The sequence below is a fragment of the Engraulis encrasicolus genome, chromosome 7, assembly GCF_034702125.1.
Source record: "Engraulis encrasicolus isolate BLACKSEA-1 chromosome 7, IST_EnEncr_1.0, whole genome shotgun sequence".
In the NCBI taxonomy this organism is placed as follows: Eukaryota; Metazoa; Chordata; class Actinopteri; order Clupeiformes; family Engraulidae; genus Engraulis; species Engraulis encrasicolus.
In genome coordinates this window covers 9191114-9204001 of record NC_085863.1, presented here as the reverse complement: position 1 = coordinate 9204001, position 12888 = coordinate 9191114, and the positions used below count along the sequence as shown (strand labels likewise).

Genomic DNA, 12888 nt, shown 5'->3' with positions numbered 1-12888 from the left:
CATCTGTGAAAAGACTAGCAGGAAAAATATGGTACATCTACGTAAGTGAATTGAGTGAAACGAAGCGTAAGATTTAACGTAACGTAGGATTGTTGTCTCTTGTAGCAGATGGACACATCAACACTGCTGAGAATACTCAACTACTTCATAGAAACATTGATATCAATAACAATAGGACTTGTTCACTACAATTTTGGTGACAGTAAGGTTATGAAGGTAGCAATTTGCTCATTTAGTAAGTGGAGAATTCTTGCAAACCTCCTTGGTCAGGTGCGTAGGAGTGGAACCCCTAGGTCACCAACGTTAAAGCAAAGAAAGCTCTCTCACACTGTTCACATTTGCATGGTTTAATGCAACGTTTCGGTCTACTGACCTTCTTCAAGCAAAATTGCTTGAAGAAGGTCAGTAGACCGAAACGTTGCATTAAACCATGCAAATGTGAACAGTGTGCGGGAGCTTTCTTTACTTTATCAATTTGCTCATTGCATTATAAAGGTATCAATTTGCTCATTGCCTACATGTACTGTATTTGACGTGAAGTGAGGTAAAAGCCAATCTGTAAGTTCACCCCTTTTTTAACCCCTTAAGACACGGCATTATAAATTAGCTGTTACCAGAATGGCAATGACCAAGTCGTAATGTATAACTAAAGGCCCTGTGCACTGTCATAGTAGTGTAGTACTATAGTAGTTAACTTTCAATGTCTATTACAGCGTGCCACAGGAGGTACGGCGTGCATTAAGGGGCTACAGAAGGGAACCAGGGTTTTTGCGCATCAAAGACACTGTACTTTTTTGAACATTATGTATCCTGAAAGTTCTTTTAACCATAAACAGCCAAGTGGTAATCGTGTTTGCAGACGCAGGCTGCCTTGCAACAGTCTTCCATTAAAGTTATTTTACCGAGTTCATTTCTATTTTATTTTCATTTGTGTTTCATTTTATTAGAAAATTCTAGCAACCTTTTTTATCAACATTCTAGCAGCCTATTTTTTGAGTTCCATTGTAGCTTGGCCACTTATCATTTGTACACATAGATACTAGGGCTGTAACGATATTGTATCGAACTGAGAAATCATGATGTGCAGAGTCACGATACTGTATCAGTGCAAGGAAGCATTATCATGATGTGCTATTTTTGTTACCCTTCAGTCCAGAAAACAAATGCATCAAGTCAAGTCCAATCAAAGTTTATTTGTAATGCACTTTTAAAACAACAAAGACAGCTGGCCAAAGTGCTATGCCATGATATGATGTGATGGTGCTTCCAATCATCCAATCATCCTTTTTCTTGTTAACTTTTTAAAATGATTCGTAGCCTCTTGTAAACTGTCCAGGCTGCACCCTCCTAATGAGGCAACACCTTCAGCGTTGCTTCTAGTCAGGCCAGGAGCAATAGAAATATTGTTTCTGAGCTCTGGAAAAATGGGGAACTCCTCCCACTTTGTCGGGAAGCAAACAATCCGTAGCAAACCAAGGGAGGCTCAAAAAAAAGTCCCCAAAAGAAAAAAAATTGTAGGAAAAGTAGATAAAGTCTTCTCAGGAAAAAGTCTTTTTCAGTAAAAAAAGATATGTGAGGAATAATTCTGACAGGACTCTCGTCTGTGGCTCCTCATGAAAGTTAAGCATCCTAATGATCTGTGGGAAGAGGCCGTCTCTAAGGCTGGGGATGTGCTTGATGTATGCCTTCAATTTTGCATGCAAGCGTATGGATGCTGGTTAGCTCTGTTCTATACACTCAATGCCTTAACAGCACACAGACATCTGTGAAACAGAAGATTACAAACTCACTCTTGCATTGAATCTTACTATGTTGTATTGAAGAGCTTGCTGTGACAAGCTGTGCACGAGAATGTACATTTCAAGGAATAAGGTATTGCTATTGATCCACGATGTGAACTTCAATCAAAATGTATGTATTTATGTACAATATCAAAACTATACATTTGACTTTAAGTCCTTTCAAATACACATTCCCACTTTAACACACCAGCTATGGAAGCTACCAAGAAGGCACCCATTGTCCAGGGTTCACGTGAGATAGTGCTGTCTCTTGCTCTCTATCTCTCTCGCTCTCGCTCTCTCTCTCTCTGTCACACACACACACACTTAGAAACAAATACTGTAGTTGCATTATAACATTTGTATTAATATAAGGTATATACTAATATATATATTGTATATAATTATATAAATTAATATATATATACTATATTATACTGTACATATAAGTATACTAAAATGAATTAAATAAGTTGAAGTAGGAAACAATTGTGAAAATTGTAAATTAATCTAGAGACTAATAAAAATACAATGTTTTTATGTGAATGAGTAATTATGACAAGAAATAATAATAAAAAATACATTCTGTTTTATGACTAAAACGAATTTTAAAAAAAAGAAAATGGACAGCAAAAACGAATACCTTCATAATGGAAACCCAGTTTAGAAAATTCATCTTTTCTCGCAGTATAAACCTTTAGAGATTCCCCAAGATCCCACAGTCCTGCCAGAGTGTCACTAACTTGCTAAGTGACAATTCTGGATTTAGGAGTCTCAGAATGGGGCAGTACAGTTATAGACGAGGCTTTGGTTACCAGCACTGCTGGCAGCGTTGTGAAAGATGTCCGGCGGGAAGCTCAAATGAATCACTACCCCGACCACCAGAATGGCGGCAGCGGCCAGCGCCGCCAGTCCCCTCCGCAGCACCAGCTGTGCGACGGAGAGCTGTGTTGATGGTGGTGACGTCTTCTCTAGCTGCTGCTCCACGTGTCCTTCACCCTTCCCACCCTCCTGCTGGCTCTGATCCTCAGTGCTCACTTCGCTGTAGCCATTTTCCTTGAGGCAGGAGGCGCCCACTTTGGACAACCCAGGTACCTGAAAACCAAGAGGAAGATCACAGAGAAGGAGAGAGAGAGAGAGAGAGAGAGAGAGAGGTCCAGACAGACCATCACAGTATTGCAGTGAGCGTTACAAATCGATCCAAGACAATAATTATAACATACTATATTAAGGCTGAATGAGTCAACTCAGCGCTTAAAGCAGGAGAATCACATCACTAAGCCTCTGAAGATCTTGTACATGGATGGAGGATGATGGTAGCCTGATTTTACCAGACCACATGAATTACTTCATAATTAATTTTTGGTCTGGATCCTCGATGCCCTGGAGGGCTTGGGTGGGAGGAGTGAGCTCAGGTCTGGTTTGAAATGAGGGGACAGTTGACGTTCATGACGTATGTTGTTATGTGCTCAAGTGCATTTGCTTATTGGCCCAATTTGTCCGGCCATCTGGTGGTCTTTGCAAACCCTCCCCAGAGAAGAGTATTAATCAGACCATTTGTGAATTACGAAGTAATTGAACATGAATGGTCTGGCCTGTCAGACTAGTGCTGAGGTGCAACATAAACGGACTCATGCGGACCAGGGGTCCGTTTCTCAATTCTTGTCGTTGCTAACCGTCTTAAGACCGTCTTAAAGGAGAACTCCACTTTTTTGAACATTAAGGCCGTTTTCTGAGTGGTCTGCAATGTTTTAGAGTCCCCCTCACTGTTTATTTCATGTTTGCTGCTATTTCATGTTTGCTCTTAAACATTGCAGACCACTCAGAAAATGGCCTTAATGTTCAAAAAAGTGGAGTTCCCCTTTAAGACCATTTTACCATTCCCTTGGATTTAGTGGTGAGCGTCGCTGTCGAGAGAGAGTTGAGTCGCTCTTACGAAGGACTTTGCTAACGACGATTGCAAAGACGCTTTCGAGAAACGGACCCCTGGTTTGAATGAGGTCCGGGCAATTTACCAACTTCATCCCATCCAGACCTGTTCCGCTCTTATCGTTTGAAATGCTTGTAAGGCTTTGAGCCTTGTTTTGGTATTGTTGTATGACTTCAAGGCTGTGGCACTCCAAGGGCCGTACGCTTCACTTTGAGAAACAGTCGTATTTCTCAAAACCTAGTCTGCACACTTCCAAGTGTGCTCAGCCTAATTAGTCACGCCCAGTGATTGGATACTCCATAGAGTTCACCAAAGAGTATCCAATCACTGTGCGTGACTAATTAGGCTGAGCACACTTGGAAGTGTGCAGACTAGGTTTTGAGAAATACCCAGTGTGCAGTGTTGCCAAGTCCGCTTATTATACGCGACTTTGGGCTTCTTTTTTTGAGCAGTCGCTTTTAATTTTGTAAAGTCGCGGGTTGCGGTTTTTTTGGGCTTGTTCTTTTCAGAGTTGGGCTTGCAGTTTTCTCCTGCTCTGGTGGTGATTTGAATGTGTTTCTCAATGGCAACTTGTTTTTTCTCACTCATCCTTACAAGTGACCCTACTACAATATTGTTAACTCCCACTTTCTGTGGTCACTTGTGGGGATTTTAGCTGCCACGCAGATCCCCACAAAGAGCAAGGTCTTCCCTGACCAGGCACGCGACTGACAACCCACCCTTTCTGTCGCTTCTTTTGGGCTTGTTTTCACGACGCCCCTCAGTCGCTTCTTTTGGGCTTGTTTTTAGGACGTCAGTCGCTTATTTGTCGTAGAAAATCTGGCAACACTGCCAGTGTGTGACCCAGTAGCCAGATGTGACAGATGATTACCGGCCCAAAAATAAGCTCAAAAACTGCTTGGAGACACTAGATCTCCTATCCACTATTTGATTTAAGTTCCACTGGTTTTTATGGTCACACATCTACAAAAAAACACCCAATATGATTTAACCCACAGATTATCATTCTAAACAGACCAACTAGACGGGAATATGATATGATAGCCCTGGTGTCAAGGTGCTCACCGTTGCCCCAACATCTAAGCTCTTCTCTGGTAGCAGGGTGTTCTCCACGGCCTGATAGTCAACGGGAGGCTTCTGCTCCACGGTCTGATAGTCAACGGGAGGCTTCTGCTCCACGGTCTGATAGTCAACGGGCAGCTTCTGCTCCACACATGCCACCTCGACCTTCTTCCCAGCACGCTTCTGAGCCTGGGAGTTATACCGTGCATACAGTGGATTTAGATATTTATTGCAGTTACCCTCTCCCAACATGATAATGATCTTCTAGTGGACAGCTAAAATAATAAGTAGAGTAGAGTAGAGTAGCGTTTATTGATCCCAGGGGGAAATTAAGGTGTCAAGTAGCATACACACATAAATAAAGACATAAAGACATTGTCCACAAGACATAACACACATATTTACACATAAAATAATCATATATAGCTCACTGTTGCATACTTATTGCCAAGGCATCTCTCTCTCTCTCTCTCTCTCTCACACACACACACACACACACGCACACACACATTAATACATTATTATGTGCCATGCTTGTGTGATGATGAGGAGAGCTCACCTGAGTAGCTGCTTTTCTCCAGTCCAGTTTGAAGATGCAAGTAACAAAAAAGCACGCCTGCAATACAACACTAAGGAGGAGGCCGAGCCACAAACCTGTAATACACAAAAATAACCCAGATATTTTCCACTCATCATTGCAAGATATTTCCAAATGCCACAAAACGTATTTCCAACATACACTTCATTAGAACTTGGTCTAAATGCCTTTAAACTTCAAAAAGGGGTTGGTGCGTGCTCTGATAAAAGCACAGCTGCTGGGAGGTTGAATTTGGTGGATCAGCAGCATCCACAGAGTAGAAGTGTAAAAAGATAAGTGTGTAGGTGTGGGGGTTGGTTATGCATTCCAGTCACCTATGAAAATCTCTTTGTGTGTCATTTTGTCTGGTGTTAAGGAGGACAGGAGGAGAGGGCGGCTGTGAATGTGCAACTACGTACCTAAAATCCCTAGGCAGGCTTTAAACATGAGGGTGATGCCGGCTGGCAGGCCAAAGCAGTAGTAGCAGACCAGGTTGGAGATGGCCACGATCTTCTGCTTCCCAGCTCCAACCAGCACCCCATAACTCACACACTGCAGTGTAAGACAAGAGCAGACACTGTACATCAGTCTGACTTACAGTACAGCACGTTAATAATCATCAATTCACTTAGTGAAATGTTTCATGAAACCAGTGCAGATTAGAAGCAGTGTTGGGGAGTAACTGATTACGTGCACCAGATTACAGCATTCAGATTACAGAGTTACTGTACAGTATATCCCCTTACAGTTACTGATTCAATGGGTGGTAATCCGAATAAAGCTGTTATGGTAAAATAAATGGACTACAGGAGTTTACTTTCCTGTTTGACATGTTAAGATATCCTATGAGTTTTGGTCATCCCAAACATTTTCAAAAACCCAAACAGGATAAGGCCTATGGGAATGTCATGTTCATGTGAATGGTGATTTTTTATTGTAAATTCAGATACAACTACACATTTAAAGAGGAAAGGGGCAGGCAGGCGAGTTATGTCAGCTCAATGAGAATGATTTGTGTAAAATGTATTGACAATATATCAAGTAATCAAAAACTATCTGAAGTATTCAGAATACATTAAACACATTGAGCAATTTTAATTGATTATGTTACAAACTACAATTGAGGCATGGAGTCTGTAATCTGTTGGGGAATGTATTTTAAAAGTTATCTTCCCAACACTGTTCTTGCCCAGTAATGTTCTAAAAATTGTGAACCCCTCCTGCCCCCCCACCCTGTGTGAAGTACATCATCGCTTGGATTACAACGCCAGTAGGCTATTGGTACACTGCATGTAGGGAATGCCATAGTCATCTGATTAAAATAATCAACTTTTTATTGATTTTTAGAAGAATCATATTTATTGTAAGAGAAACAACTGACCACAAGACCGTCAAAGAGTTGCAGGAGTATAAAAATGGTCAGAAGTTTGGAGACAATTCCCACAATGTCCCTGAAAAAACAATTTGCGAAATGTCATTTCTTAAAAGCGACTACATTATGTACTTGTGTACCTTTTGATAAAATGCAGGAAAAACTCACTCATCATTGGTGAAGAGGTAACCTATGAAAGATTTGATTGAAGCCAACACAATGGCCTGAAGCACAGTCATTGTGGCTGCAGTGGGAAATAATAGTAATAATACATTACTTTATTACATTACATTATATTTGTTTTATGTAGCACCATGGTCAGTTTAAATAGGGTGAAGGCCTGTGTATACAGTTTAAGTGTGTGTGTGTGTGTGTGTGTGTGTGTGTGTGTGTGTGTGTGTGTGTGTGTGTGTGTGTGTGTGTGTGTGTGTGTGTGTGTGTGTGTGTGTGTGTGTGTGTGTGTGTGTGTGTGTGTGTGTGTGTGTGTGTGTGTGTGTGTGAACGTGATCTCCACTGCGGTCCTGTCTCTGGATGTTTTCCCAATATTCTCAGAATCCTACTGTCATCTGACTTGTAATGCTTTTGTTCTGTTTTTGTTCATATTGGGTATTACAAAAAGAACAGGCTACTCTTTCTGGTCCTGATAGAGTTTAATGGTGTGCCAGTCCTCTCATTGACAAGTTAACACCTGGTCCTCTAGAACTCTCCATGAGTGATAACACCTAGTCACGAGTCTAACTTGTCAGGACTCCTAAGCGAACCGTACTGAGACCACGTCAATAAAGGTCAGTACAGTTCACTTCCAAGGGGTCTGGGTTTGAGCCTTCACATATAAGCAGGAAATCACTACGTACAGTTTTATGTCAGCAATGTTTAATTAATTCACTTATTTTTTTCCCCTGACCTTGTTTTACCTTTAACTTTTTTTTTAGAGTGAGTGCTGTTTTGTGTAGTTCTGTTCTTTGTATGTATTTGAAATTTTTGAAATGAATAATGTTAATGTTAAAAATGTTAACCCCCCCCCAACACTTTGAAGTGTTCCAACTGTACACTGTGCCTTCCCCTGTTTTTGTTTAAATTGCTCCTTGTAAGTCGCTTTGAACAAAGGCGTCTGCTAAATACGAATGTAATGTAAAAAAAAAAAGAATGTGTTGAGCTGTATGAAAGGAAGACATAGAAAGAGAGGCTATACTCACTACACAGCGCTAGACCAACTTTGCATATGACCAGGGCCTGCTTGTCATCCCCGGCACCTAGAGAGTTGCCCACGCGCACACACACAGCAGCATTGATGCCCAGGGGGAGCTGAGGGAGCACACAGTAGGTAATAACAGGTCAATAACAGGCCTCTTTAGTGTTATTTTGGTCAACATAATTGGGTCAAAGACATCCAACATTTCCTTCAGTGCAACGGATACTTTTGCTTACTGTAAATGCAAAAAAAGATTTAAAAAAAAATATATGGCTTGGCTTTCATGCATTCACTTTTCAATTTTTTTTTTTGAAATTTCAAGTTTTTCACAGTTACAGTAAGCAAAAGCATCTGTTAGCACTGAAGGTCAGTGCCATGTTGGACGTCTTTGACCCAATTGTGTCACACACAAGACAATTTATATTCATTCACAATTTGCAACTACTTTATGACATCCATGTTAAAGAATATACCATAGAAGTGAGTACATCCCTCACATTTCTGCACATTTATAAGTCTATATTTTAATGGGACAACATTAAAAACATTTCACTTTTGCTCATCCACTTCAATTTATTGTTGACTCAAATAATTTGAAATACAGCCACTTACACTTGTTGTTCTTTATATTTCCTTTGTAATTTGTCTTCTCTAGTGATGTTGGCTATGATTATTAGCCTGGTTCTCACAAGACCTCTGTGGGTGCGTTCCAATATGCGACCTTGCGTCCTCCACTTGTGCTTGTGGCCTCGTACCAGGAAGTAATATGTCATGATGACATCACTGACAACAACATTATATTTCAATATCTTGCAAAAGCTCAATTGTCAAGTTATTTTCTCATTTGCAATTGGATGGTGAATGAAAAACAGTCCCCCAAAAGTTGTTGTGGCTAGGCTGACAGCTGGGAAACTTTATTGTTTTCTCCACGGAGGAGGGGCCAGGAGGTGGGGCGAGGCCACAAGCACAAGTGGAGGACGCAAGGTTGCATATTGGAATGCACTCTGTGTGTGTATGTGGCTCCAGGGCCCCCTGGTGGAGGTACAGTACACACACACACACACACAGAGGGGAAAATTGACTGAGCATTTATTGCTTCAATAGCAATGGCAGCTGGCATTGAGGAGTCACAGGACATAATATATTTATATACTGACTCTTTAGAGATGAACAGAAACGTTTTTTTGAAGGATTTTTTTAGTGGCGAAGACGGGCAGAATGATGGATAAAGCCATGCCTTCTGAAGGCGGAGACAACGCGTGTGCTCTCCTCTCCCAGAGTGCGTTCCAATATGCGACCTTGCCTCCTCCACTTGTGCATGTCTCTTCGCCCCTCCTCCTGGTCCCCCCTCCGTGGAGAAAACGATAAAGTTTCCCAGCTGTCAGCCTAGCCACAACAACTTTTGAGGGACTGTTTTTCATTCACCATCCCAATTGCAAATGAGAAGAAGCTCTTGCAAGATATTGAAATATAATGCTGTGGTCAGTGATGTCATCATGACATATTACTTCCTGGTAAGAGGAGGCAAGCACAAGTGGAGGAGGCAAGGTCGCATATTGTAACGAACTCCTAGTAGTGGAGCTCACGAAGCTGTGCCAAACTACACAGGGCCGGAAAGAGCCAATATGATTATGTCCTCAATTGTAAGTTGTGTTGGTTAGAAAGCATCTGCCAAATGCAATGTAATGTAAAGCAATAATGACTGACTGAGGTCGCGGACAGTGGAAATGATATACAAAAACATGCAACACACACACAAAACATTGCCTCCAGCAAATTGCAAGCAGATTGGGGTCGTATGAGGGAAGACTAAAGCGGGTACGGTATTAAAGAAAAAAATACAACGTGTACTGCTCTTCAGACAATTTTACTGTAACTTTCTAATGGTAGAGCAATTGACTTCATTTTCTCTACAGTACGTCCACATGTGACTTACCATGTAAGCTATTGTCCCCAACTCTAACACTATGTGCTGAGCAGACAGCTCCACTTCACCAAACATACCTAAGCAAACAAGAAGGAAATACAGTAAATGACAGTAGCAGAAGTAAACATCTAATAGACTTAAGAATTACAAGCCCCATCTGGGATAGTTAGGTTGCCTGTGGGGGGCAGCAGGTGAAATAAAAGGATCATGGAAAAGGCAAGCTACCCACTATCAGGGAGCTAACCTTCAGCTTACTCCCCATTAACATTTTCCTACATGTTTAATATGTATGGGTATACAGTTGAGGACGATATTATTAGCCCCCCTCCTGAAATTAGACATTTCTCTTGATTTCTCAGTAAGAATTACCATTATTCACCGTTTCTGTTATTCTGGAAACAAATACACTGATGGAGATAATGTTCGATGAGTTGAATTTGGATTTTTCTATTGTTACGATGATTTTAAACAAAAAAGGGCAAAAATGACAAGGACAAAATTATTAGCCCCCTGATCATTAATAGTCAATAAGGCGCCATTTATGAACCAAAACTGACAACAGGCTCTGATAAGTTGCTACCTAGGTTGGCTCGTGCCCCACTAGGGATTTTGGCCCATTTTTTCACTGCAAAGTGTTCTAGCTGGTCCAAATCGCATGGATGCTGAGCATAGACATTAACCACAGACTCTCAGTGGGATTGAGGACTGGAATATGAGCGGGTGATTCCAATATCATGGTTTTAGTGTCCTTGAAGAACCTCTGAACTAATCTAAATGTATGCTTTGGGTTACAATGTTGTTGGAAGACCCAGCAATCCAGATTCAGACCCAGACTCCCTGTGTCTGAGGCTGAATAACAAACTAAACTTGATGCCCTTCCACTATGTGTAACTGTGGAAACTGCTTAGCCTCATTAGACCAAAGAAGCATTGGACACCTGCCTAGATGATTGTTATTGACCTGGCCTCACCTGGAGGTTCCCCCCCCCAAGAAAGACAGTTGTTAGGGCTTGTCATCATATTGGGCTTTGGGGCCATCATCACAGAAGAACCCCTTTACTAAAGGCAGTGCATATCAGAGTGTTATTGAGCTTTACCTGTGAACATTTGAAAGTCAAAAATGAGCTTTGAACGTCTCTGCTTTCATCTGATGATATTCAATTGCACCTGCTTTGATGCATGAATTCTGCTTCTGTCAGGTGAAGAAAGGGATAGGCCTTGAATCGTTATAAGATGGTTTCCACAATTAAACATGGTGGTGGATGCATCATTCTGTGGCAGCCTCAGCCACAGGAAACCTTGTTTGGGTGTACGGCACCATAAAAACTGAAAATTATGATAGAATGTGGAAAGTGACCTTGTAAAATATGCTCATAGAGGGAGTTAAGATCTTCACTGGATCTTTCAATAAGATAATAACCCAAAACTTGCATCCAAAATAGTTCAAATGTTCTTCAAGGATACTAAAACCATGGTCATGGAGTGGTTCAGACTTCAATCCTTCAGATAGTATTTGAAGAGTGCTGAAAATGAATGTCCATCCTCAACATCCATGCAATTTGGACCAGCTTAACTATTTGCAATGAAAAAATGGACCAAAATCCCTGGTAGGACATGTGCCAACATAGTTAACAACTAATCAAACTAATCAAAGTGCCTGGTGTCAATTTTTGTTCATAAATGGCACTGTATTGACTATTAATGATAAGGGAGCTAATAATTTTGTCCTTGCCATTTTTACACTGTTTGGTTTAAACTCATTGTGAAAATGGAAAAGTCCAAATTTAACTTATTGGATACTATCTCCATGGTGTATTTTTTTCCAGAATAACATACATTTATTAATAATGATCATTCTCAATGATCAATGAAGAGATACAGTATGTCTAATTTCAGGAGGGGGGCTAATAATATCGTCCTCAACTGTATGTATGTTTAATATCATGGTATGGTATGGTATGGTATTGTAACATCAGGCAATTAAACACCATGTTTTTTTGTTTGCTTGAGTCTTTCTTTGCTTGTTTTTTGTTGTTGTTGTTGTTGTTGTTGTTGTTGTTGTTTTGTTTGGGCCCATTTGCAGCCCTGGCTTTTCACCAGCAGAGGTCTCTGTTTCTGAAACTACTGAGAAGTACTGACCCAGTTTTTGTAACAATGTTCACTACCAGAGGTCTGTGATGCTTCCTTGAGCCCCTTGAACCACAGGGTCATTTTTTCACACATGGTATGTATGTATACTTGAATAGCACTGATTCTTGAGAAAGTGGCTAAAACAGGTTGTAATGTTGACAGAAAAAAACAAAGTGAATTACAAAATGATATGGTATATCCTCGTAGACTAAGGTCTTGGCTTTTCAGAAATGCACAAGGCCAATCTCCCCATTATGTATTTTTTTCAGAAATCAGGCTTTTCTCCGATCATACCTTGTTTTTTGTCAACACCGTCAGACACAATTAAAAGTTATTAAAATTGTATTAATTTGGTTGCATATGTATCTGGAGTTTTTAAGTGATTATGTGTATTTTTTGGTTCACACATATGCCTTTAAATGTTGAAAATTCACTTTTGTTCTATTTTAATACTGTTTCATGTGTTCTAATTTTAAAATATGTACCGTCATACGATGCTTACTTAACGCCTAAATACAACAAACAATTTTTTGTAATTTCACAAATATTCGTGTAGGCTTAAATTGGCTATTACTTTGATATTTCAACAACTCCTAAGGAAAATGTTGTATGCACATTCCTTTAAAATGTCCAAAACTCCTTCTTACGGTGGTGACTTAAGAACTGACGGTGGTGACAGTAATCTGAGAGTGGTGAAAGTGGCCTAATTAGTACCTGCATTTAGCAAAATAAATAGCCCTCTCAAGTCAATGGCATCTTGCATAAACACTTTATTTTTGTGTGTGCACAGTATGAGCATGTGTTTTTTACTTCATTAGTTAGATTATCTAGGAAGTAAGCCACTGGTTGTTGAAAATGTGGTAAAAACAGCTTTTAAGTTGTTCAAATCCAAAATAAAGAGGTGTATTATCATAGATG

At 40.4% G+C, this 12888-nt stretch overlaps 1 protein-coding gene across 1 annotated transcript in view; it reads right to left on the bottom strand.

Annotated features, from left to right (window-relative positions):
• Positions 1–1283: 1283 nt before the first annotated feature.
• LOC134452411 (multidrug and toxin extrusion protein 1-like) overlaps positions 1284–12888 on the bottom strand; it is a 29582-nt gene continuing 17977 nt past the window's right edge. The window contains exons 10-17 of the mRNA XM_063202800.1: positions 9851–9918; positions 7919–8027; positions 6891–6966; positions 6732–6801; positions 5770–5902; positions 5333–5427; positions 4777–4962; positions 1284–2876 (exon numbers count right to left, since the gene is read on the bottom strand). Of these exons, the coding sequence (XP_063058870.1) occupies positions 2556–2876; positions 4777–4962; positions 5333–5427; positions 5770–5902; positions 6732–6801; positions 6891–6966; positions 7919–8027; positions 9851–9918 (1058 nt within the window). The 3' untranslated portion in view covers positions 1284–2555. The remainder of the gene's footprint in view (positions 2877–4776; positions 4963–5332; positions 5428–5769; positions 5903–6731; positions 6802–6890; positions 6967–7918; positions 8028–9850; positions 9919–12888) is intronic.